Raw genomic sequence first — 27751 nt, forward strand, 5'->3', positions numbered from 1 at the left:
ATATGTAGAAATTTTAGAGTAGACCCAGGAGGCGGATCCCATCAGGTTAGAAGGTTTTTTTAATCTTAGCATTTCTAGTTTTCTGACTATTCCACTAATTAGTATTTTATACTTTTTGGACAGAGGAAGTAAAGGCTATGAAATCAGTGACTACAAGAGCTAAGGACCTAGTTTAAACAGCTCATTCAGCTTTGTAAGATCTTTCACAACAGTGTCCTCAAATGGGCTTGTCATATCTTTGGCCTATCACAGACACCACAAAGAGTGCTACCTCCTGATTTCTGTATCACAAGCCTATTTTTAGAATCATAGAACAGTTTGGGTTAGAAGGGACCTTTAAAGGTCATCTAGGCCAACCCTCCTGCAAGGAGCAGGGACATCTTCCACTAGATCAGGTTGCTCAGAGCCCCGTCCAACCTGACCTTGAACGCTTCCAGGGATGGGGCATCTACCACCTCTCTGGGCAACCTGTTCCAGTGTTTCAAAACCCTCATCACAAAATATTTCTTCTTTCTATCTAATCTGAATGTACTATCTTTTAGTTTAAAACCATTACCCCTTGTTTTATCACAACAGGTCCTGCTAAAAAGTCTTCATCCTTCCTATAAGTCAGGGGGCTTAGTGTTGAAGGGCCGGAATAAGGTCTCTCTGGAGCCTGTTCTTCTCCAGGCTGAACAAACCCAACTCTCTCTGCCTTTCTTCATAGGAAAGGTGTTCCCTTCTTCTAATCATCTTTGTGGCCCTCCTCTGGACATGGTTCATGTCTTTCCTGTACTGAGGACTCCAGAGCTGGATGCGATACTCCAGATGGAGTCTCAACAGCATGGAGCAGAGGGGCAGAATCACCTCCCTCGACGTGCTGGCCACACTTCTTTTGATGCAGCCCAGGATAAGGTTGGCTTTCTGGGCTGTGAGTGCACATTGTCAGCTCATGTCCAGCTTTTCATCCACCAGTAGCTCCAAGTCCTTCTCCGCCGGGCTACTCTCTTTATCAGACATGCCCTGTTTAAAGTCAGATCTTACCTGACTTGGTAAAATTAACAGAAATTATCATATTTGTAAGTATCTACATATAGACACTTGTGTTGGGGCCCCCAACATAAGGAGGACATGGACCTGTTGGAACAGGTCCAGAAGAGGGCTACGAAGAAGACCTGAGGGCTGGAACACCTCTCCTATGAAGACAGGCTGAGAGAGTTGGGGTTCATCCTGGAGAAGAGAAGGCTCTGGGGATACCTTCTAGCAGCCTTCCAGTACGTAAAGGGGGCCTCCAAGAAAGCGGTAGAGGAGCTTTTTACAAGGGCATGTAGGGATAGGACAAGGGGCAATGGCTTTAAACTGAAAGGGGAGATTTCGATTAGATATAAGGAAGAAATTTTTTACAATGAGAGTGGTGAAGCACTGGAACAGGTTGCCTAGAGAAGTTGTGGATGCCCCATCCCTGGAAGTGTTCAAGGTCAGGTTGGATGAGACTTTGAGCAACCTGATGTAGTGGAGGGTGTCCCTGCCCATGGCAGGGGGGTTGGAACTGGATGATCTTGAAGGTCATTCCAACCCAAACCATTCTATGATTCTATGATAAGGTTTATGTCAACAGTAGTAAATGGTGATAATTAGACACAAAATAATCTGGAGGCCTGAGTCAGCACTACATTAATTCAGTGGGATAACTGTAATGTAAAATGAGACTAACACAGGGCTGAGTGAAGGTTCAGTATTACTGTTGTTATAATTCTCTTGCATTTCCATGACAAAATACACTGCTATAGTTAGAGGTCCCACCTGCTTTCTATGATGCCTCCTATCACTCCCATCACTGAGTAATGATGAGTCTTTTTTATGCAGTTCAGAAAATCATGTATATCTGCACCTGTTGGAAATATTTTTTAAATCTGAGTACTACTCGTGATGTCTGTGGATGCGTCACGTATTTCACAATTGGACAAAATCGAAGGAAATTCTTAATTTGCCAAGGTCATATGATCTGTGAGTGGTACAGGCAAATTTCTAAGTTCCCAGCTCTTTGCTCTAATCAGAGAGCTTCCTTGCTTTTTCGTGTGCGGCTACAACCCTGGAAATTATTTTTAATCTAACAGGTACAGCATAAGAAGCCACAGGGTAGCTTTATTTACCTTATCTCCACAGTAAAACTTCATTTCTAAGGTCAAAGACCTCTCTTTTGGGGTAAAAAGACTGATTTTTTCTCCAGTTAAATCTGTTCTTGGTTTTTCTGATGATGCGAGAGTCTAGCAATTACTGTGACAGATGGAGTGATGATTTTTATGACATGGAAACCCGTCCACAGGAATGAAACTGAAATCTCGAAACACATTTCTCATATCGGTCTTTAGACAGTTGACAGGTAATAATTGTCATTAACTTTAGTCACAGTGGACAAGATTTGAATTAGTGAATGGCTCCATTAACTTGTCACTGCAGCACTCCTATGCTGGGTGACACTTTCTGTCATTTTTTTTTTGTCATTTATCCTGAGTACACTTGAACCAGATATAGAACTGATATTAAAAATGCAGGTTTAAATTTCTCCCAACATTCAGAAGCATTTGAACATTGTGTCTGGAGATTTAGTGCTCTGTCTTTTTGGAAGAACCCTTTCAAGGGGATTTTCAGAGACCAGAACAAGACGTTTGAGAGGGTGCTTCCACATATCGAAAATAAACAATTACATGTCTTACAGAAATAACTGTTTCAAACAAAAAAAAGTTATACTGAGGTCTCAGTTAGGAACTGACTGGATTTTCATGAGATAACCTGAAGCATCACTCTTGCCTTGTATCGAGCCAGTAACTGCTGTAGTCAATATTAGCTGGGTTGATGATATCCTCTGAAGCAGGCATCAGGCAAAATTTCAATTTTGAGGTCACAGTCCACCTCACCCTCCCCACACTGGATGACTAATTGGCCTGGCCAAAATTCTCAGGCAGGAATCAGTTAGAACTGGCCTGATACCCTTCTAGTATCCTGGTTCCAATCTTAACCATCAATACAGAAAAGACATAGGAACTGGCATTCGATACTTCAGAAGCATTTTCTATGTCTTAGAGACTGAATATCAGATCTTGCTGTGGAAAGGAAGGAGACATCTTTCCTTTGTTCCCAAATGTCTCTCTGTGGCTCTATTTGTTATAACAGCAGGAAAATTTTAATAGAAGTGATTTACAGATGTTTTCTTACTGAGAACTGGTATTTTTCTCTTCTCTAAAGACACAGTAAAGAAAATACTGCTACTTAATCAAAGTGAGTTAATATTTCTGTCCATTTTATGAGCTAAGAATATACAGTTTAATTTCCAAGGGTGCAGAATATGAACAAAAGAGGATCTGTAGCAGAAGAAAGCACAGTATCTCTGAAAATCAAACTGTATATTCTGAAAATATGGAACATTTCCCAAATGATGCAACAGAAATAAACACCTTAATTTTTCCCTTTCAAAATTTTTCTTCTATTCTGTTTAATAATATTCTCAATATAACTGAGTGAGAAGATTATTTTACTGATAGATAAAGCAAAGCAAACACAATTAAGTAATTTACTCATCTAAAGAGACTTAGTCAGCAGCACAACTGGTAATAAAGCCCAGCAGCTCTAACCTGAAGCATCCCATCTTAACCCGAAAGGCTTCTGTAACATTACATAATTAAACACTTGAACTGTAAAGATTTTATGCCTTTACCAGTTCAGATTCTCCTGCAATCATCTCTGAGTTTTTAAAAGGTGCATCTTCCTAATCATTTTAATTAATAGTGTCCAAAATAGAAAACTTCTCATTAAAAACAGAAAAGTGCATAAAAGAGTCTACAGGAACGTTTGTGCTTATTAGGGTCAGAGATTCATCCACGCAAAATAACATGAAAGCTGAGGCTGAAAGCCAGCATCATTTTTCTTTCATTAACCACAGTGGTTATATGACTGGATCATTTACTTAAAGAGAACACTTGAGTAAGGATTAAAAAGAAATTATAGGAAACTGTTCCAGTTAAGACTTTTTAATTTGTTAATCGAAAATTATAAGGAAAAGCCACAATTAATTTGTATCCTTTCCAAAAGATCCTAAATAATTTAAAGGTCTCAGAAGTCTGATTCACAAGCAGGGACCATCTACATTGAGACGCTGCATTCGAGGTGTAGCCAGTTAATCAACACAGCTTATGCTGATTTTGTTTTGCCGTTCTGGAGCTTCTTTCAGAAGCAGAGCCCAGTCAAGCACAATGGGCATGCAGTTGTACGCACGTGGACTGCATCTTGCAACGCGTGCTCCTGCGTGAGGCAAGGCCTCTAAGCTTATTTTTAGAAAGGTCTAAAAGTTGCCAGAGTTGAAGAAGTACGCCAATGGCTAAAGGTGGTGCCCAGGGAGTGAAGGCCATAGCACTTACACACCTAATTCTCTCTGAAATCAGCAATAACAAGGTGCTTCATTTCCCATCTGCATGAACATCTGTACCCAAGCCAGCCTCTGTGATGACCAGTTTAACCTCTTAAATTGCTGAGGGGTTGCTATATGCTCTGTGCCCCTGAATGACTAAACTTGTGTACAGATGTGCCTTAAAGTCACTTCTCAAAACAAAAACTCACAGTGTTCATTTTTTAAAATGCCGCCTTATGGTTTTAGAGACCTACTTTATCAAGAGTTATTTTAATCAGGTATCTTCCATTTTCTAAAGATGTTTTTTCTCTGTGACTAGAGGATTAATTTATTTCCATTGACACTGAGTAAGTTGAACCTCAATGTTGCCTGCTTTTTTTCTTCAAAAATCCACAGAAAGAACTGTGCACTTATTCCCTTCCACTGTCTTTAAGCAGTGCTATTTAGTAGTGCTAGCTCACCGTACTTAAGCCTGCTGTCTGTGCTGGACTGTGTAAAATCCAGATCAGTCCAGGCATTAATTCCAAGGCGTTAAAACAGAAAAAAGTATAAATCTGCTCCAAATCTGATTTTAAATATTTAAGCATTTAAACCCATTTGCCCAAAACAGACTCATTTCCAATGTTGTAATTATTATTTGAAATTTTAATTAAAATAAGAAAATGAAAATTTAGCAGTAAAAGTTCATTTTAAATTCCAGAAAGGTGATTGTGTTTGTGTGGGGCAAGTTGAAGACTCGATTTCATAATATCCATGCTTTTTACTGCTTGTTTGATAGGTCCTGTTTTCAGGTTGCCAGACATTTCAAAAAACTCAGAATATGGCTAGATGTGTTTTGGGAGATACATCCCAAAATATATTAAACACATGGGAGTGAAAAGAGGATGACGAGTGCTCCTGTACAATGTGAATTTCAATAAAGATGACAAGAGTGTCCCTGGAAGGCAGCCACACACAAGTACAGTTATATGCATCATTTTGACAATAACCTTGGTCCTAGCAGGTTATTGCAAAGAAAAAGGCTGCACAGCTATTAACAAATGGGAAAGGATACTATAGCAATGAGTATCATAGAGGCCCACCATTCACACCTTTTTCAAGGGCAGTAACCTTAACTTCCTGCTAGGATCATGGAATGGTTTGGGTTGGAAGGGACCTTCAAGATCATCCAGTTCCAACCCCCCTGCCATGGGCAGGGACACCCTCCACTACACCAGGTTGCTCAAAGCCTCATCCAACCTGGCCTTGAACACCTCCAGGGATGGGGCATCTACAGCTTATCTGGTCAACCTCTTCCCAGGATCAGTGAAAAGCTACCAGCATCTTCTCAACTGTCCCTTCATGGCCTATGGAGGAATCCCATGGTTCCCTAAAATTGAGGTGACCACAAGCAGTAGTGCTTAACGTTGCAGACATGCACTAGCCTGACTGCAGGGACTACAAGAGTGCAGTGACCTTCGTGTGCTTACAAGACGGCTGTGGGAATTCAGCCTCATGTTGGAAGTAGCCTCACACATCAATCGTTAAGATTCGGGACATTATAGTCTCCTTACCCACATGTCCTGCACACATTTCAGCACATTTTTATTTGTGTACCTCTTTAGAGTTACACAATGCTCAGTTACCCCTAAATACCTACGCAAACAGCACGCTGTTTTCTGCAAAAGACTTTGCTCTAGAGCCCTGTGCCAGTGTTGTCTTCTCTCCCTAATCCTCACTGGTAAGAAACTACTGGTGGTCCCAAGAACTGATGTCATTCATCTGTCGGGGAAGTTTCCTGGCTGCTACATGAGAAGCACCTGTGCCTCATCAAGACAGGTGCTGAGTCACGTTGATTGGCTGGAGATCACGTGACCCATGGAGGCTTAAAGGTGGGGCACTCCCAAGAGGGAGTGGGGCAGTTCCCTCCTGGAGGTTGGAGTGATAGGAGCCCCTGGAGAGCAGTGAGTCGGAGCTCTCTGTTGGAGATTAGAAGAGCCTTCTGATTGTGAGACACATCGTGGTCGCAACAGCCGTTTGGTTGCGACCCATTGGAAGAAGACACAGGCAGTCCGCGACATTCATCTAATTCATCAAATACCTTTAAAATAATTTTAATCTTGTTAAATAGTAACACACATTGCCATTAGTAATAGGATGCTATTATCTCAGATAGAATTAGTGAATTAGTTTTCAAAGAAGCTCTATGAGATCATTGTTAAATCTCTTTCAGAGACTGGGAAAACAAAGCACAAAAGCATTATCTACCTTCCCTACAACTGCAGACCACAATGCCAGTCGGAACTGGGACTGGCTTCAAGAAACTAATCTTGATTTAAAAAGCAAGTCAAACGCTTTCAATACAGGCACCTAAGCATTGTAAGAAGGATCTGCAAGTTTAAAAAAGCTAGATTTAAGATTAATAAAATTTTCACTTTTTTTTTTTTAATTTTCTCAGGAGGAGCCATGCTCCCAAGCTTTTCTCCCATGACTACAAAGTCTGAAACCCTACCCTTAGTCCATTCCCTTACATGTATGAAATCACATGTAATTCCCTTACATTGATGCAATCACATGATCAAAGGCTTAAGAGACAAGAAGATACCTATAAAAAAAAAATAAATCACACAAACCAACAATATCAGGGCTACCCCTTAGCAGAAACTGTGCTGGCAAAAGAGTGCCCAAAAGATATCAGTGAAGACAGGGAAGTTGGCTCTGGGCAAAACTGAAGCATTTTTCAAGTGTGTCTAAGGAGTGGTGAGTGTAATGAAGTTCTCAGTGCAAAGACTGAGAACATAGAATCATAGAATCATAGAATCATAGAATCGTTAGGGCTGGAAGGGACCTTCAAAGGTCATCTAGTCCAACCCCCCTGCAAGGAACAGGGATATCTCCAACTAGATCAGGTTGCTCAGGGCCTCAGGACATTTTGTGTTACATAATGCAGAAACGAAGTCTCGTGTTTGTGTAAAGAGTGCTACATCTGTGAGCTGTGATTTCCCTTCGCTACCAATAATCTCTAATTGTACATATAATTCTCAATAATGACAGAGGCCAGAACATGAATACCCTGCATCCCATCTCACTCCATGCTCCCAAGGGAAAACTTGGTACTCCAAAATTCCCTCTCTACTCCTGCCTTCAATGGGACAGATTTTCAGCTGTTGCACATTGACATAGCCCTGTTAATATAAATTCATATGAACTGATAACTCGATCAAAAAACAGATTACTTTTATCCTAAAATGGGAATATATTGTTCTACACCTTCAAATCTCCCAGGAGCTAAAACAGGTCACCATAAAAGCAAGGGTTATAAACTTGAATTTATTCTAGACAAATAAGGCTTTGGCCTATGAATTCTCTTTGCCTATTAAGTTAATGAGCCTTGACAAAACAATCATCTGAGGAGTAGCTGACAAATTATCTGGAGCAGCAGTTTGGAAGGCTTGGCTGGCTTACAAGCATTTCAATTGGGATAACGTGGCGTCATGTTCCTCTTCCTCTGGAAGAGTTATTTGTCAAACCAAATTTCTTGCAGTCCGGCAGCAGATTCTCAATATTGGAGCACTGAGGTACAACAATGACTGCAGTTACCAAAACAAGTAAATAATCACTGTCCCTTCCTCCCTAAAGCTGAGGCTGACAAATTCTGACGAAAAACTCTTTCTAGGAAGCCTGCAAGAAGACAGGGAGATATCTTTTTATATTTGACTGGAAACTATGGATGTGTATAATGTGGAGGAATAGGGCTTTGAGGAAGGTAGTGATAGAACAAGGGGCAATGGCTGTAAACTGAAAGGGGAGATTTCGATTAGATATAAGGAAGAAATTTTTTACAATGAGGGTAGTGAAGCACTGGAACAGGTTTCCCAGAGAAGTTGTGGATTGCCCATCCCTGGAAGTGTTCAAGGTCAGGTTGGATGAGGCTTTGAGCAACTAGATCTAGGGGAAGGTGTCCCTGCCCATGGCAGGGGGATTGGAATTAGATGATCTTGAAGGTCCCTTCCAACCCAAACCATTCTATGATTCTATGACTATGAATTCAGGTGAGTAAAGGCAAACTTTTCAAAATACCTGGTCGATATTTGGAAGATTTTTTGGTAGTACAACTTCCTGCAGTGATAGTGGTATCACAGCTGTGGATTTAAAACAATGTCATTTTATGGATTAATTCTTCCAAATATTCAACACAATACAGGCCTGAGACACATCACCTTTGTGAAATTTAGTGCTCTGTACAATGAACACTTCTGCAAAAATAGCCACTTAGACTAGGGTTAAAATGAGACTAATACTTTTTCTAAAATCTGTTCTCCAACTGTGAATACCGAGTCCATATGGAAATTGAATCATGGTATATGTTGTAAAGCTGTCACTATCCTCACCAAAAGCATTTAGTGAAATATTATTTCAAATGTCTTCCTCTACGGTTAACTACTCAAAGAGTCCCGTGGAAAAGATGACAGTATTTGAGAGCATCGAAAATGGTCATATTTTCCATTTGAATGTTATTTCACAGCGGGAAGGAAGTATAAATTATAGCAATCAATTGCCTCTACCACAGCATGTAGCAGAGCATAGTGCAGAGCATTTAACCATGAGTTGTGTCTTTTCTCATCGTTTGTGTTCTTCCTGCAGTTTTTGTTAGACTGTTGAAATAAACTGATTAAATATACAGGGAATAGAGCCTAATTTTACATCAAAGTGGAATAAAGAGAAATGAAACCTTGTTCTTAAAGAGGATTGTTCACTGACACTCAGTAGAACAAAACCCAGCTTTTTAAGTCCTGATGTCAGGTCATCAAGTATCTGATGACCAAGTATTCTGATCTAGTTGGAGATATCCCTGTTCCTTGCAGGGGGGTTGGACTAGATGACCTTTGAAGGTCCCTTCCAGCCCTACCCATTCTACGATTCTATGATTCTATGAATTGCACAATTAAGCACAAGGATGTAGAGAATTATACTTTCAGGTGGCAAAATGGCCTCGCTCTATGAGCTCTGCAGGGCTTTGTTGATTATTGGTATGAGTATCTGGTCTGCAGGAAATAGCCTTAACAGATTCATCCTTCTCCCCCAACCCATCCCCATAGTCCTGACAGTCATGTCTACAGAGATCAACCATTCAGCAATGAATTGCATCTCTCTACGGTTAGCAAGCCACAGTCTAACCCTCAGTGATCCCAATACACACCTCCATGGTCCCAAATTCCTCTAGAACCTGCTTGTTCAACTTTCCAGTTCATTTAAAAAGTAAGAGTCTTTTTATATTGATCTCTTCTGTTGTCTGTCTTTAGACACACAGAAGCACTGTGATGCTTACAGATAAATTACTCATATGTACTCTCTACCTAATGAGCTGAAGCAATTTTACTGCTTTTTGGCTAGTTATTTGTCCAGTGATTAAGCATCTTTTTACAAAGTCTCGAAGCTACACGGTTTTTATTCTAATAAACTGACACCTTCTGCATGGTCTTACCACATCTGTTGCATTCTTCACTAATATATGTCTTATTGCTTTTTTAATTTAGCTTCTATTTCATAGCACTGTAATGCCCTTCACAGCTGTTTTTCTAATCCCTGGGTTTTCTTTCCTGTTATTTTATCTTATGTTAATTTACCATTTTACTTTCCACTTACACACTTCTGCTCTCCTCTTCCCACATTATTTTTTTCTTTGAAAAGTGTTTTCTGTGGCAAATGTCTATGATCAAAGCTCCAAATACAATTATTTTTCTCTACTCTGGAATATAAAAGATGATAGTTTTTTTTTCCTGACAAGGGAAGCACTCTACACCTTCTTGAAAACTAGTGCCTAACTCTTCCTCTCTCTCTAGTTTTGTTTGCAAATAGTTAACTACTGCCCTAGTAGACTATAGAAAAACAGCTGGGTTATACTAGCATATAGTTTTAAGTACTATGTTTTTGTTTATTAAATATTTCTCAGGAGGCAATCACTGTCAATACTTTTTAGAAAAGTCTTCCATTACTTCAGTTACGGAAATGTTCATAATTTCAGGTTTTACTAACTGTCCTCTCAGAGAACAGCTAGCCTTGGGAATGCTAAATTTGAGATATACTCTCAGCCGCGACTTGGTGACAGAGGTGATTATTTCTCGCTTAATTTCTTCTGAATGGCTTAGGCAGCCACCTTGTATACCCAAAGATGCTTAGTATGCACAACACAGAAATAAAATGACTGAATCGAACCAAAATTACTACAGCTTTCAGTGAAGTCTTAGTCACTTTCCATACAGAGAAATAAACACTGCATTCAGCTGTAAAATGTAATATGTATTATGTAACCTCTTTTAGAGCACCATTCCAAAGGATCAAAACATTGCCTGTGTTCACCACTGGATTTTGGATGACCAAAATTATATACTGAGGTAGCATATACCTTCCAGTGGTGCAAATGCGAAAGCATGGTTAAAAAACAAGCACAAGCTGTAGAAAAAGAAGATCTATGGTGAAGATGCAAACTATGAGATAAATCTAGTGATGTCCATGCACTCTAACGAAGGAGGTGAGGAAGAAGCGCATGCAGTACCTGGTGATCTCAGAGTCAGGGAGCACGCCTACGTGGTAGTGGGGATAGGGAGCTGTAAGGAGGAAGCTTTTGTCACACTCGACAGGGGAATAGTGCCTAGGAGAAGGTGGTTTATCACACAGTTTGTTCACAGTGCTGTAAACAGGTTCAGGAGGCCTGGTGATACAGAGACAAGAGTAAAAGATCAGGTACGTATTAGTGGCTGAGAATACAGAGAAAACACAGCAATCAGTTTAAAAGCATGCATAGCAGATCTGGCAAGACCTTTTCAGTAAGGCTTTTCTGACAAGTCAAGTGTGCTGTTAAAGGAAACGTTAGAATTTGATAACACAGTATTGGGGCATACAAGCAACTGCATATAAAGATATACACAATAGAAGTGGGCCGTGAAACTGGCTTAGGGGAAGCGTGGCACTGAAAGGGAATTTCTTATCTCTGAAGATCAGTAACAAATATTTCCACGTACTCTGCTTTTTTATTTTTTTATTACTTCTGCACAGCTTTCTATGATCTTAATTTTCAGCATTGCACAGTAGAAAATATGTTTATTACCTGAAAAGAGGTATTTTTTACCCATTAATTTAAGATAAAGATGAAATACCTATTACTTGTAGTATAATAGAACATACTCCTGCCCCGATGTGCTGGGGGTTTGCAAGTAGAGCTGTGGACCAAGTGAACCATATCCTGTAATAACACTGACAGTAACAAACTACGTAAGCAATTCATCTCATTGGCAGGCAATTCATTTCTTTTCACGAGTTCTTCTCTCATTTTTCAGATTCAACCTTCAGAAGCTGATTATGCAGACCACATCTCAAACGGTTAACCTCGTTGACAAGGCTACTGCAATCGCGCTTGCACTGCTGCTCCTAATTACAGACGGCAGCCTGTGAAGCTAGATACGAAGAATGAGATCCCAAAACTGATACTGACAGGTCACCTAGAATTTCTCTCCTGCTGCCTAGAGAGCAATTGCTTAGGAGAGGCAATACTTACCACTAACCTCCCAGGGAACCTCCTGGGGAGAGGGGAGGAGAGGATGCAGCCTTTAGTACCAACCAGCCAAGGGTCCACAGGAGACAACCAGCAATTTCCAAAAAACCACACCACATACAGTATATTTATCATCATGCAACTTCTCCAGCTACTGTGTTGGCCCCAGCAGATACCTCTGGGCCTTTTGGCAGAGTGAAACTTGATGCTTAATTTCCTAAAGTTTCTGCTCTAAAGAGTGCCAAGACGCAATTGCTGTCACATCCTCGCCTCTGCCAGAAGATCCAGGGTACACCACTGTCTTTAATCACAGCAATACGGTATTAGCTAGATGAAAATCTTATTTCAAAAGCCTGCAAATATCAAGAGGCCAAGCAGCTAATGAAACTCTTTTTTGTTCTTCTGGCTGCACTGTGCCTCACATGGGTGTGGTTTTTGCTATGACTTTCACAGGTACTGGAATTTATTAAGGCTGTGGATGCACTGGCAGATGTAGAGAACAAATTTTCCTTTGTTGTTAGTTTCTGGTTTTGTCCTTTGGGGGAAAAGGAGTAGCTGCTTTACGTAAAAATTGGTCTCACTCAGTGCTAATAACACTACTCATAGCAATCTGACATATGATTTGAGAACTCTCTGTGCCTGACTTTCCCAAGGAAAACTTTACTGTTAAAAAAATGGCAATTTAGTATTACCTAATATCAAAATAGCAAAACTGTCACTCATTTAGTTATAAAGCATTCTGTCAAGCATTTAGTATAAAACCTTTAAAAATGTTTAAGGTATAAATTCTTTTTTCTCAGCATATTTCACACTTGTTTCAGAGGGAGAGATTTAATAATTTGTTTACTAAATCAATTGCTGCTTTCAATATCAAAAATCCAGAGGAAAACCCACTTCTATATTTTATTTTAGACCAACACTGCCTTTTATTTCCTCAAAAATCACTTTTGCTTTCAGGCGATACATTAAAAAACAAGTACAAATACCAAATATAAATGATACCTACTTTGAAAATTGAAGATACATTGCCCCAGTGAAGGAAGAAGAACACAAACTGTAGATTTCCCATGGCTTAAAACACTAACCAGTCCATAACCAACTTGCTGACTTCCTACATTCAAGTTATTCATCCTCTCTGAGTGGTAGATGACATGAGAGTGTCACTCCCCCTTGGATATATTGTGAATGCTCAAACTACACTGAGTCATCAGTGAGTGACCATCCAACCTTGATGCTGAGACACAAATCATGCCGCAGAGATGGATAGATATGGGATTGCTATGTTAATTGACAGTTACAAACTGCTTCCAAAAGCAAAATGACGGTAAACAGTCAGCATCTACCTAGATATTGAGACCAAGTTAGTCCTTCAAATATAAACACAGAGCCCTAACAAAATGTCTTGTGAAGCCCAGAAAATTTTAAATCATTTAGAATTTTTCACTCCTTTCAGACGTGCTGGATGGTAAGAAAACAAAATTGGAACAAGCCTTTCTCAAGTCATTTCACTGATATGTCAAGTCCTCTACTCATTGGTATCATGTAAGTGATACTGTGACCCAGCTAACAACAAACCCTCTGTAACTGAGCTGAAGAGAGAGATCTTAAGGTTAAGAAAAGGAATTCAAACAATTTACCCTTTTAATACTTGGACTCTTTGGTTAGAATAGGATTCAGAGTAGCAGCTAATTTTGAGTTATGAGTGCACTTCTTGTCAGGCCTATGAACTGCTCTGAGATCATCTTAGCCACCTATTCACCAAGCCACTCTTCAAGATCATGAAGATCATGGACTGAACCAGCTCTTTAGACACCTTCATCTTACTCAGACGCATACGCCAATACTGCCAATTGCATAGCTGGGCCCTGGCTGAACATTTTATTGCCACATAAAAGCAAGAACTTGAAAAATAAGCAGTACATAACATCAAGGTTCCAGCTCAGATCAGTAAAAACTTATTTTCTCTCTCAATTTGATTTAGTAAATGTAAATTAAATAGTGTAAAAATAATAGAAAGTTGGATAAAAATCAGAAAGGAGGAGAACGATTAAAACATACTGGGCAGATCACTGTCCTGGTCATACAAACTGCTCTTCATGTAGGCCAGTAATCCTTAAAAGTAATATGAGATACTTGCTGCAATAAACTGTCTTTAAATAACTTCCTGACTCTTCACCTTCTCCACAGCAAACTAGTATTTAGCCACAATAGTACCTACCTACTCTGGAAGAAAATAATCCCCAATAAAATAATTTAAAAAAAAAGATAATTATGAAGACCACTCAGCTATATTAAATTAGGCTTCTAATGCAGCATTTTCTCTTGTCATTTATATTTCTCTTCACTGGAAGAAGAATAAATAACTTCTACCCAATGGCATCAGCACACCTGGTAAATCCTGTCTCGTATATCTTCTTCTCCAGTGCTATGACAGATACAAGGTGTCTTCTCTCAAAGTATGGGGTAAGGGGAATGCTATTTAGAAATAGTTTCTAACGTATGTGCTGGTTTTGGCTGAGATAGAGTTAATTTTCTTCACAGCAGCTAGTATGGGGCTCTGTTTTGGATCTGTGCTGGAAACAGTGTTGATAACAGAGGTATGTTTCTGTTACTGCTGAGCAATCCTCACACAGTCAAGGTCTTTTCTGCTCCTCACCCAACCTACCAGTGAGTAGCTGGGGGTGCACAAGGAGTTGGGAGGGGACACAGCTGAGACAGCTGACCCCAACTGATCAAAGGGATATTCCATACCGTATGACATCATGCTGAGCATATAAAACTAGGGGAAGAAGATGGAAGGGGAGATGTTCAGAGTGATGACATTTGTCTCCCCAGGCAACTGTTATGCAGGACAGAGTCCTGCTCTCCTGGAGATGGCTGAACACCTGCCTGCCGATGGGAAGGAGTGAACGAATCCCCTGTTTTGCTTTGCTTGCATGCATGGCTTTTGCTTTACCTGTTAAACTGTCTTTATCTCAACCCATGAGTTTTTTCATTTTTAATCTTCCTATTCTCTCTCCCATCCTGCTGCGGTGGAGTGATCGAGTGGTGGATGCGTGGGGCTTGGTTGCTGAGGTTAAACCACGACAATGTTCCACTCAAAAAATACAATCAAGGTCATCTCAACTTTTCTAGCAAAATAGGAGCCAGACTGAACATAAACATTGAGGGCTCGTGTCATGACACATTAATTCTTCAAATGAATTTAAAAACATGCAGCAGGTCATTTAGCATGCTGTAACGAAAAGCTAGATATATATTATTTAAAGACTGACTCACTGTAGTTTATTTGCAATTGCATCACTTTCACATACAGCAGGTACAGCTTCAGAGGTTTTGTCTTATTTAAAATAAATACTGAGCAATTTTTCTAATTTTTAATGTGAGAAAGAACAAAGAACTACGTTATGGGATTTATTTTATCTATTATCTTATTTTTTTTTAGTACTTATGCAAAAAATCTTCCTAAAATGCCAAATGTGTGAATATTACTGTATATTTCTTGGATAATGGTAATATCTACTTTAGTGAGTAATTATCTAATATGAGTCTACTCTGAAAAATAACTAACTGCTGCTATAACTTATTTAGCAGATCTGCTCCCTTTCTGTCTTTAAACTGCTAATTTAGTGACAAACATACATTACAGCTCTCTGTCTTTACCAGTGAGCTAAAACCTAAGCTCTGTGATAAATGAGAGCAGCAACTGCTAGGTCTAGATGGAAAGCAATAATTAGGTTAGCATAAGAATCAGGCATACCATACCAGAGGAGCAGTCTTCCAGTACCTAAAGGGGGCCTACAGGAAAGCTGGAGAGGGACTTTTTACAAGGGCATGTAGTGATAGGACAAGGGGCAATGGTTTTAAACTGAAAGAGGGAAGACTTAAATTAGATAAAAGGAAGAAATTCTCCACTGTGAAGGTGGCGAAACACTGGAACAGGTTGCCCAGAGAACTTATGGCTGCCCCAACCATGGAAGTGTTCAAGGCCAGGTTGGATGAGGCTTTGAGCAACCTGATCTAGGGGAAGGTGTCCCTGCCCATGGGGGTTGGACCTAGATGATCTTGAAGGTTCCTTCCAACCTAAACCATTCTGAAAAAAAGGCAAACCCAAAACGTAAGTAGCAGCGTAGCTTGGCTCGAGCATGCTTCAGTAGATAATTCAATCACAAGAGAGGGAAGTAAGTCACTCAACGCCACAAAGTAAGATTTTCAATGGTAGTATGAACAGCAGATAGTCATAAACTACTTTTTCTAACAAAAAAAAATAATAAATTGAATGCTGGAATTGTTAATCAGTATAGCTCTAACTGCAATAAGGCACAATTTCCATACAAGGGTATAACTAATTGATGGAAAAGCGAACAGTAACAATAGGAGGTAGAAGACTAATCTAACACTGTTTTTCTTTATTTATTTCATCACAGATTGTGTAAAGAAAGCAAATCTTCCCAGTTGTTTGTAGCCCTTATTATTCCTTGTTTGGATCATGATTGTGTTATAGTTTCAGGCTGGCTTTATTGCACAACAGAAGTTATAACAAAATGCCATTATTAAAACTGTTGTCTCCTCAGCATCATGCAGGTTCCGCAATTTAATTTTAAATTTTTTTAATGGCAGAATCCTGTTTGATAGGGTTCAGTTGCCAACACATAACACATTAAATGTTAACAGTTTAATTTTTTTGATTTTAAAATCTTTTATGATATGGAAATAAAACAGCTAAGCTCTCACAGCATATTGAGTATGCAGGGCTATAGCCAGGAAACGCTAAACTCAATCTGAGAGAAAATAAATCTCACAATGCTAGAAGTTTCCAACATTTTTTTCTGAGTAGCAATTTTTAATTTTACCAAAGTTCTGTAAAGATAATGAATACATTAGTATTGCTGATATAATGTTGCTGGGAAGTGTGCAAAGAACTGTCTTTAAAAGTATATCACTATTAAAAAAAATCAATGGCAATTTAATACAAATGAATGTCCACTTCTAATGACCAGCAATTTTCTTATAGAATCATAGAACGGTTAGGGTTGGAAGGGACCTCAAAGATCATCTAGTTCCAACCCCTCTGCCATGGGCAGGGACACCCTCCACTACACCAGGTTGCTCAAAGCCTCATCCAACCTGGCCTTGAACACTTCCAGGGATGGGGCATCTACAACATCTCTGGGCAACCTGTTCCACTGCCTCACCACCCTCTGAGTGAAAAATATCTTCCTTATATCCAATCTAAATCTCCCCTCTTTCAGTTTAAAGCCATTGCCCCTTGTCCTATCACTACACACTCTTGTCAAAAGTCCCTCTCCAGCTTTCCTGTAGGCCCCCTTTAAGTACTGGAAGGTTGCTATAAGATCACCCTGGAGCCTTCTCTTCTCCAGGCACACGTCTTTTGACGACTTTTAGTTTCTTGTTCATATAAACTCCTAGGAGAACCACACACCTTATTGTTCAATAGGTTTATTTAGAACTGAAAGTTGATTTTATTTCATAGGTTGTGTCCTGGTGATTCAAATAAGACCAAATCACTCATAAGATAAGTCTATTTCAACTAAATGAAAAACAGAGAAGGAGTGTGAAGAGCTGGAAGAAAATATCACAAGTATGTTACATTAGTTTTTTCTGGAAATCCTTCTATAATCAACGATTTCTCAGCTTTTCCATTACGAACTGCTATTGTCATGAGCCTTAAAGTTTTCTGTAGCTGCAAAACGAGTGCTTAAGATCATGGCAGCTTTTTTAGCACAGTAATGAGGAGTAAGGATTGCCCCATTCCTCTTAACACTATTTAAACATTTTAATCAAGTTTTCAAATGAAATGGCCTACAAGAAGGCATAAGTATAATTCAGAACTTTTAATATTCTACACCTAATTCATTATTCTCAGCCATTAGGAATTAGGAATTAGGAAATGAAATGACTGCTTAATTTGAAAAAAAATTTCTGTTGCAGTAATGGAGAAGGCGGCTGTTTCCCATAGGAACAGTGGGACTAACAGACCAAAGGCCATAGTCCCTTGCAGTGACATTTTAAGAATGCAGGAACATTTTAGGGCCAGTAAAAAATGCTCAGCTGCTGAAAATCAGCAAGTTAAGGACTATGTAGACCAGAAACTAAATCTAAGTAAATTGTGGTTAGTAGGCCTATCCACCATGAATTTGAGAGCTTATCCTCATCTGTATTTGAACGTTTTTATATTCTTAGGCATCCCACAAACTAATACTAATGTGACATATCCAAAGACCTCTACCTTTGTCCCTGTAACCCTGTTACTTGGTTGCACATTGATAATATATGCTGACATTTCAAAAACTTGTATTTTCTTTATTTTAAACATGGCAATGCATTGTAAACTCCCTGTATTTGAGTTGTAACAAAGAGCTAAAAGTAGTTGTCTGTTGCCTTCTCTATGTCATAGATACTTTTGCAGATCTTTGTTCTATCTCTCTCTGACATCATCTTTTTTCTGTACTGGAATTACTTGTTATTTAGGTCTGCCTGGAAACTATGCTACACTCCTGATCATCTCTGTTGTCCTCTTCTGGGGCTTTTTCCAGTTTCCTCCATGTAGTATTCAAGACTCATATGGATCATAGATCCATGGAGAAAAACATATTTCGCACTCCTTTCCTTTCCTATCAGATCTTATTTCCATTCTTTTTGATTGCTCTTGAGTACTGAACTGACAATGTCACAGAACTAACCACAATCACACCAAGGTGTCTTTCTTAAGTGGCAACCGCTGCTTTAAAGGTCCATGTCCATGACACATGCAGTATGTACTTAGGGTTACCTTTTTCCTCTGTGCACTATTAAATGTTAACATTTCTGTGCATATTATCACTGCCAATCCTACTATTTCATTTCAAAAATCTCCATACAAGCACTAAGGCAGATTCTGAAATGTGTGGCTTTTTTAAAAAAACAACTGTTAAGTAATAAGCAGCTTTCACTCACTGTATTAGAAACAGACAAATCCTATTACTTGGGGATCTCTGACAGGCCTGTTTAAATATGTTTGGATTACTGGATTACTCAGGACATAACAGATTATCTGGTGACTTGACAATAACTAAATTTTTCCTTTAACATAAATCATTCTCTCAAGTTAAGACTTATTATTTAAAATACATTTGGGATAGTAAAATGAAATTTTACGGTAGGCAGACAATTATTATGCATTTGTAAAGTTTAACAATTAGTTTGAGATAAAATTTGTGTGATTGATTGAAGACTAAACCAAGAAAGAAATCCTATTATAGGACACCATATTGAATTCAATATAATTATCAGCAGGATCACCAGCTCAAGAGCTCTAGAGCATAAGAACTCTACCTCGTCAGAGACAAGGTAGTAGCAGTAGCAGCAGCAGGATGTCGTTCTCCAAATGGACAGGCAACACAGATGAACTACCATGACAGAGTGCCTGGTGGGATCACACACACATCATGTAAACCCCAGAAACCTTGGATTTCTTTCCATTTTTCTAGAGAGAGATGGCCCAAGCCTGATTCTACCAACATCTTATCAGCAACATTTCCTACCTGCTCTCTATCTCTTTTCCTTGCCACGGATGTCTTGCACAACGATTGATTATCCTAAACCTCATGTCCGACTCTCTGAGGCAGTTGCTGGTTCAGTAGCCCTGAAATTCTTTGCTGCTCTTCTCCAGGCTGCTTTCCTCCACTGCTTCTTCATGCCTCTTCGCCCATTTCTCACTTATGTTCTACTTTGTCCTGAATTCCCCTTCCAAATCCAAGTCTTCTTACCCAATAAATACCAGTCTTCCCTTCTTGTGATTTCCATTCTCACACAATCAGTGACAAGTTCTCCCTCATATTCACACCCATTCTCACCATAATTCCCTGCCAAACACACTCCCACTGTTCTTCCAGTCTCTTCAATATTCAAATCTAACAGAAATGGACATTCAGAGCACAATCCTGATTATGTTTCTATTTCAGAAAGAACTGGAAGAAATAAGTAGAGAGAAAAACTAGCTTTGACCATATAATGCTGTGTCCAGTCATGCTGGCTTTTCAAAATAATCTAGTCCATATTACAAAATTGTGAGAAGCTTTGATACACCACAGTGAAATCTTAAAGAGTTCTACCACAAATAAAATATTAAATACATTTTGGAGGATAAATGAAATGCATTTTTTCCAAAGACTTATATTTCTTGGCATAAAGAAATATTTTGACAAATGCAATAAAAATACTATGTGGATTCAGTTTCATCAGTTCTCATGTTTTGACACCCTGAATCTGTATATGGAATATTACAGTATTCGAAATATAATACGAACACAATTTTCAACATGGAATAGAAGAGAATAGAACAGAACATCAAGTAAGTCATGTAATTCTTCCTCCATCTCTTAAATAACCAAGCTCCTATGGCTAAAAATAAACACAAATTAATTTGACGATAATAACGGTTAATTAAAATTACTTTAAAAGTAATAGATATAAGTTACAGTATATTTTAAAGCAAAACAAACATGCAACCTTTGCTATCCTTAGATAAACAAATCCAGCTCTAGGCAAAAATTGAGCATGAAAATATCAACTTGGACAATTAATCTGCCAAAGTTACAAGTGATTTAATAAGAAGATTATTGGACTCAATGTTATTAAGTGTCTTTTCCAACCTAAATGGTTGCATGATTCTATGATTCTAAGAATAAGTAAAAAGCATTATCAGTCTCCCCATATTACTACCTATAATTTACTCTTTAATGCATCGGTGACATGCTGAGTTTGGATTAGGCACGGTGATATGATTGTTGAAAGCTCATAATTACCTGTCATATTCATATAACTGTATCAGTACTACGTATCTTTTACTCATCACCCATGCAGTAACATTGAGTCAAAAACATGGTGTAAAATTCACCATCTGAAAGTTCTACCTACAATGCTTGATGATCTTCTTCACCCGGGAGACATGAGTTTAAAACACGCAGAATATTTTGTCAATGGTTGATCTAAGTCAACTCATTAAAGACCCAAAAGCAACAGTTTTCAGGACTTATTACTAAAAGCCACAGTACTTTTTTCCTATTGTTGTGCTTCACAAAACCATTGTCAGAAAACTGTTATTGGTAGTTTTACAACACACAAACCATAATATTAGTTGTAATGGTCTAATACTGAAAAGTTATATCTGTGTAGCAATTCAAACTTAAAGGTGTTTCCATAAAATATCCTCAATTCTAATAGCAAGTTTATGTAAGTAAACAAGAAACAGTTGAGGAATGTTACTTTCAGCACAGGGAAAAAATCCCCTGAGACTTCAACTGAATGGTTTTCCTTTTTCTCCCTACCAATCCCCAGCACCTCCTCCTCGTGCAGAAAATGTTATTTTGCAAAGATGCATGTAAAAGAAATCAAACAGGCTTTTCACAGCAAAACAGATAATGCAGACAGCTTTTTCATCCATGAATCTTTAATATCTAGCTAGAGTTAAATGTTAAAGTGAATTTTTTATCAGCTGAAGCACAGAAGTTTGATGTTACCATTTTCTGAAGTTAAAAAGGAAGTAAAAACTCAAGATGGTAGTACTTTATTTTTATGGAGCTTTTGTCCATGTTGTTCGTTAAAGACAGAAGGAATGAACATCTAAAAGCAAAAGGATTTTTAGACTATGATTTCAATATTTCTGGAAATAGGAAGGCAGACATCTGCTAAAGAGTAAATTGTAACTTCCATCTCAGCTATATTAGTAATGAATGTTCCATAAAAACACTAAAACAACAAAATAAACCACTTTTTTCTTCCTACTATCACAGAAAATTTGGTTGGAATGCATCTCTGTAGGTCATCTCATCCAATCTGGTTCTTGAAGCAGGATTATTTCCAACACTAGCTCAGATCAGCTATGATTTTATCAAGCCAAATCTTAAAAATCTCCAGGGGTGGATATTTCACAACCCTTCTAAGCAACTTGCTCCAGCACTACTCCACCCACCTGCTGTCTTTTTTTTCTTCTGAAACTAAAATCAGGACACCCAAAGCCAATGCTTGTGCCCATTGGTCCTTTACTGAGAAGAGTTTGGTTTCATCACCTTTGCTACTGACTACTTATAGAGTGTTCTTAGATTGCCTCATAGTCTCTTCACAACATTAAACAAGCCGCAGTTCCCTCAGCATCCCTCAAACCTCCATGTGATTTAAAACTTTGAGAATCTGTTGGATCCTCTCCTTTTTTTCCACATCCTTCTTGAAGTAGAAGAACAAGAATTGGTCACAGTCTGCTAGGAAATACATTTTTCTGCTGGCCATGCTTCTCCTAATATAGCCTCGTATGCTGTTTACCTGACTGGTGAGGAGAGTGCACTCCTGGGTCCATGTTCAGCCTGGCACCTGCTGTAACCTCCAGCTCATTTTCAATGAAGTTGCAATTCAGATGTTTGTTTCATGGCCGTACAAATGTCTCCAGCTATTCCACCTGAGGAGCAGACTTCTTCTTACTGAACTTTACGAGGTTTCTCCTGGCCCAGTCCTCAAGTATATCAAGATCTCTCTGGAATACGGCTCTGCCATTTGTCATGTTAACCACTCCCCCTTAGTTTGCTGAGAGTGCACTCTGTGTCACGATCTAGGTCATTGATGAAGATATTCACTGGCGCTCAAGATATCCTGAGCTACTTGTCACTGACCACCTGACAGATGTCAAGTGATGATCATTACCCTTTGAGCCTACTGGTTCGGTCAGTTCCCAACCCAGTCTCTTTAAGTTCACTGGTCCTCAGCTTTCAAACGGGAGTGCTGAGGGAGACTATGTCAAAAGCCTTACCAAAGTCTGCCGTTGCATGTAAGTGAGAACAGCCGTGCTGGGAGAAGGCCAATGAGCAACAGGATAGCATGTAATCCAGGAGATACCCAAAAGGCTACAAAAGGCTATCCAGAAGGTTTCCAAACCTTTATATATCATATCTTCTTTCCAGCTATGGATTAGTTATGTGTGTTTATCCAACATTTCCTCACGTTTGGATGAGAGGCTGCTGGAGGAGTTTTAAAGGGTGCTCCCCATGTTAGAGCTTCTCCTGCCCACAGTAGAAGTGTGAGAAATACCTTTGTGGCCACTCCCCAGGGCAACTAGTGGGGAAGAGGAATCACCATGTGCCCCACAGCAGATCCCACGTGCACAGCTGTGGGAGTTATGGCATGGTTCAGGTATGCCTTTGGAGACAGCTATGTTTTCACCCAGCAAAGAGGCATTCGTGCTCAAAGCAGCACCTGTGCTGTGGCACTGGCTGATATAGGGAAGCCACTGCTCTCCCCTCATCCATGCAGCTAGTCATTTCATCAGGAAAGGCAACCCGGCTGGATTTGCTTTTGGTAAATCTATGCTGACTACTTCAATTACCTTCTGGTCCCTTAAATGCCTGGCAAAGATGATGTTGAATACTTCAGCTTTTTCTATATTATCTGCCATTACATTGTCTTCCCCCACCCAATTCATCAGTTTTTTCCTGCATCAAATTTTACCTTGATTTTTAAAACTAGGACACATGCATAATCACTTTTTGTTATCCTTTATCACTCTTGTAAGTCTTAGCTCAAATCAATCAACTTGCTGATTTTGTCATTAAGCAGTCAAGCAATGCTTGTGTATCTCTTGCATTTTAGGTCATCAGAAAGCTCTTTGCTCAGCCAAGAAGGCCTTCTGCTGAATCCCCGTCCTTCCTGCTCAACAGGATGGTTCATTCCTGAGCTCTCAATAAGTTTTATTTAGAAAGCATCCATCTTTCATGGACCCTCTGTCTCTATGGCAACATCCCAAAAGATTTTGCCTAGCAATTGTCCAAAATGGCTGAAGTCTGCTCTTCTGAAGTCTACAGTCACAACTTGCTGACTATCCTTCTAGACTTTCTTTGAATCATGAACTGAACCAACTCATGGTCGCTCTGATCCCAGCTGTTATTTTTCACCCACTCTGCATAAGCAGCAGGTCAAGAAGAGAATTCTTCCTGTTCCTGCCCTCTAGCAGCATTAGGAAATTGTCAGCAACGCAACCAAGGAATCTCTTGCATTGCCTGCACAACACTTTAATCTTACTAGAAACTAAGACAAATAAGGACTTACTTGCAGAATGATGATGATTGTATTGATACAGTTACTCAGCATATAGCTTTTATCCGCTTTTGATCCCATGTTCTACTAACCTGGAGTTGTGTTCTTTTATTTAAATCTTAAAAGTTGACAATCTTTAGAAAAAATACAGGAAGACAAAGCTTCCACCCCAAGAGAATTTAAAATGAATCCAACAAAACGAAAAGTAAATTGTGCCCATTACTGACCACATTTTGGAGTAATGACATACACACCTTGCAAAAGCTCAGAATTTAAAGACAATGTCAAGCTTCATTAAAACTTGTGGCTGAAGACGATTTGTTACTTTTCTACCCCTTGTACTTGGTTAAGTTATTTTTTCCCCTTAGTTTTATTAAGTAGAAACTGTACTGATTTTTTTTTCAGATGCAGATTCTATAAAAAAAGAAAAATAAAAAAGAAAAGCAAAAGAAAGTAGACAAATCAAGTTGACTGTTCAGCCATTTAAACTCTACTGATAGATTCATTATAGCAAGTAAGTTAAAAGAAAGGTTGTCATCAGCCTTACTCAAACCGTGTGTACAAAGAATTATGAAATTACAAAAGCCTCTCATAGTGGAGAAGTTGTTGTTCCAAATATTTTTAGCTCATATAAATGAAAATCTGCCAGAAGTATTGCCATATTATGACTGCATGGGTAATAAGTTTCCTTATGTGATCGCCATGTAATTTAGCCTTGAAAACCTATTATAGCAAGAACCAGGTAGTTTTAATGGATAGCACTTCAGTAGTTGGCAATCATCTTAATTATAAAAAATTATGTGGGGAAACTTAATTATAAAAGCTGCAATCAATCGGGGATCTATCGGTTTCACTAAAATTATCAATATAGTAATTGACCTCCCAAAGTCTTTAGCAACGAAGACTTTCCAGATATCTTCTTATTTCAATGGCAGACTCATCAGCAAATCCTACGGCATTGCACAGAAAGAGTGCATTCACCATTCTCAGTTTATAGTTGTGAAAATCACTGTGAGAATTAACTGTGTCATTTGCAATAGCCCTACTTCAATCAATAGGCAATAATTAGCTACATGGACATTAAAAAAAAAAAAAAAAGACAGCATCATTCAAGGGTTAAACGGTTTGGTTTTGAAGGTCAGAGCCTCTTAGTCATTGTAGTCAGAGGAGAAACCTGGTCTCCTGGCTCTTGTTTGGGTGTCTCTCAGATACTGCAGTATGATGTATGGCCAGTGAGGAAATGTAATGGCAAGAAATGCCATTTTTCTTATGACTACATTCATTTTATCTTTATGCTTTTGTACCCTGAGTATCAGTGTAGCATGCAGCCTATTATCACTAATAAGTAAGTCCATAATAGCCTCCTCCTTTTCAATAGGTCAAAGTAAAGACTTGTTTAGGACGAGGAGATTTTAATCTGATTTGCTCTGTTGCATTCAGAGTCTGCTCCTATTACTCAACACCTTTATTTCTGCCAGCACCACGCACCTTCCACAGAAGGTCGTGTTTGCAGAGTCAACCTCTCCCCTCAATAGCACCAATACCACAGGAGACTTCAGGTATCAGGCCCTCATTAGACAATGAGCTAATTTGGAAATCCAGATGGGAAGAAGAACACAGGAGAGGAGTACTCACAGAATATATACTGCTTCTCTGGGCATTCATTATTTTCCCCAGATAATACAAAATGGAGGTTGATGTGAATACCTCAGTCAAGAATCAGACTGTGTCAGTATTGGGTTTTACTGTCAGGAGCTAAATGAGCAAAATTAACTTGTTTTCAAACAAGCTAAAAATATCAGGATAGGAATACATCTTTCTTCCTAAAAAGATCAAAAAGACATACTAATTAATTTTGATATGTATCTTACATGGTTCTTTGAGCAAGTATGTTTTCTACTGGATATCTATGGAACTAATGGGCTAGGACTGTCAGTCCTTCTCTTCTATGACTTTTTTTTTTTTTTTGGTGGTAGAAGTAATTAGAAAGTTAACATCAGCTACATGGAACATATTGAAACACAGGACTGTCTAAAGATAGTTTTTCATCACCTTACAGATCTTCCAACTGTTTAAATGGTCTTTTAATTCTCAGGGCAGCTTTTCTACTTTTTTAGGATTACTTCCTTCACCTTCTGTGACTTCTTGGTCTCCTTAGCTATCACCTACTTTTAAAGTTGCATTTTTTGCTGTTTTTGAACCTTGCCAACTCTTTCTCAGAGACAGTCACGGTGCTGACATCTCAGTACAGAAGGAGAGCATTCAGGACTACAAGCTTATTGAGAAGGCCTTCATCATTGTAACCCAGATACTATATTGATATTCTTCCCATACAAAAGCATTTTAGAAATTATGAGGTCAGTACTAGCCTAGATAAAGCCTTGATGCACAATTTAATGACATCAATGTCTTAACTATTAGTTAAGAAATGTAACTTCTTGGAACACTTTGGAGAAAATTCATCCTAATTGAACGTATCATAAATGGAAGGAAAGCAAAGTCAGCTTTGCATCCTCAAAATAAAGGAGCAATTCTTTCAGCCAAGACAGGGAAGCAAGGTGTGGTTTCCATATATTTATGTCCTGATTAAACACTGTATCATGATTTAGTTACTCTGAATCTGTCTGATCCAACAAGTTAAGCAACTTGAGATCGTAATCATATGCAGCAAGAAAAATGAAATGCAAATTAGCAAGTTATGAAGCTGATGAATGCATAAGCAGATGAGATTCTTTGATTTGAAATACACAGTAGGTCAGGTTAGATGATCAGAACAGTCCCCTCCTAGCTTTAAAAATAATGAATTTATAAATACTGAAGTCCAGAAGAAAAAAAATAAAATTCTTATTTTCCGTGGCACTAGACATTATAACGAGGGCTCATTTTGCAAATTTAGCAACTGTTGTCTTCTAAGTGAATGGTAGTGCTCTCCAAACAAAAAGGTAAATACACACTGTCTCATCAGTGACATCCGGTGCTGATCTAACACAAGGCATAAAAGAACCCTCCCAGCATTTTCCCATGTGCCTTTTCTACCTGGAAATCAACTACCTAGATAATTCTGCTACTGTACTTCCACAAAGTAGTCCCAATCCTTTCGGGATTATTAAAAAAGGAAAGAGGATCAGAAGCAATTTCCAGGGTCATTTTGCTGATAATCACATGGAAGGACCCCTTGTAAAAAGGTACACAGTGTCACTGCATAAACAGCTTCCTTTGAACCTCCGTGCTCTCACAGAAAGTTGTTTCACATTATGATTGCTCTAATGCTTGAGAAACTTCTTCCAGTTTGCCTGCTATATTTAATTGCAGCCAGTTTATAGGCCTTTTTTCCCTTTTTCCCACAGTGTTTTCTCTCAGTGACATTTATCTTTCACTGTGTGCACACAGAGCAATTACAGGTTATTTCAGCCTCGCTTGCACGAAACTAAACAAGTTGGACCTTTCAGAGCGTGCTGTCACGGACAGGTACAGAAGCACATACAGTCCCTCCACCCGTTCGTGCAGTGAGGCAGATAAGTCACTGATCCTGAGATATCCCAGTTGTGCCAGTAAGGAACTATCACGGCTAACACAGCTGCTAAGAAGCAGAAAATTTTGCTCAGGGCCAGCATTGCTCTCGTGCAGCCATGCTGTTTATGAACTGGTGCAGGATTGCACCCGGATAACGTGGACCTCAGGTCAGCAGTCATTCATGTGGTCTTTCTCTTAGTTGTCTTCATACCTGTAACAGTTTCAATTCACCTTCCCGTGAA

At 39.0% G+C, this 27751-nt stretch overlaps 1 protein-coding gene across 10 annotated transcripts in view; it reads right to left on the reverse strand.

Annotated features, from left to right (window-relative positions):
- The window catches only part of DLG2 (discs large MAGUK scaffold protein 2), a 1082159-nt gene that overhangs the window by 273060 nt on the left and 781348 nt on the right, over positions 1-27751 (reverse strand). For 8 of the 10 annotated variants that reach the window (XM_086614508.1, XM_086614488.1, XM_086614523.1 and 5 more), the window contains one exon: positions 10920-11075. The exons of the other annotated variants lie outside the window; for them this stretch is intronic. In XM_086614508.1, coding sequence (XP_086470634.1) covers positions 10920-11075 — 156 coding nt within the window. The remainder of the gene's footprint in view (positions 1-10919; positions 11076-27751) is intronic. 10 annotated transcript variants of the gene reach the window in all.

The sequence above is a fragment of the Tauraco erythrolophus genome, chromosome 1, assembly GCF_009769465.1.
Source record: "Tauraco erythrolophus isolate bTauEry1 chromosome 1, bTauEry1.pri, whole genome shotgun sequence".
Lineage (NCBI taxonomy): Eukaryota > Metazoa > Chordata > Aves > Musophagiformes > Musophagidae > Tauraco > Tauraco erythrolophus.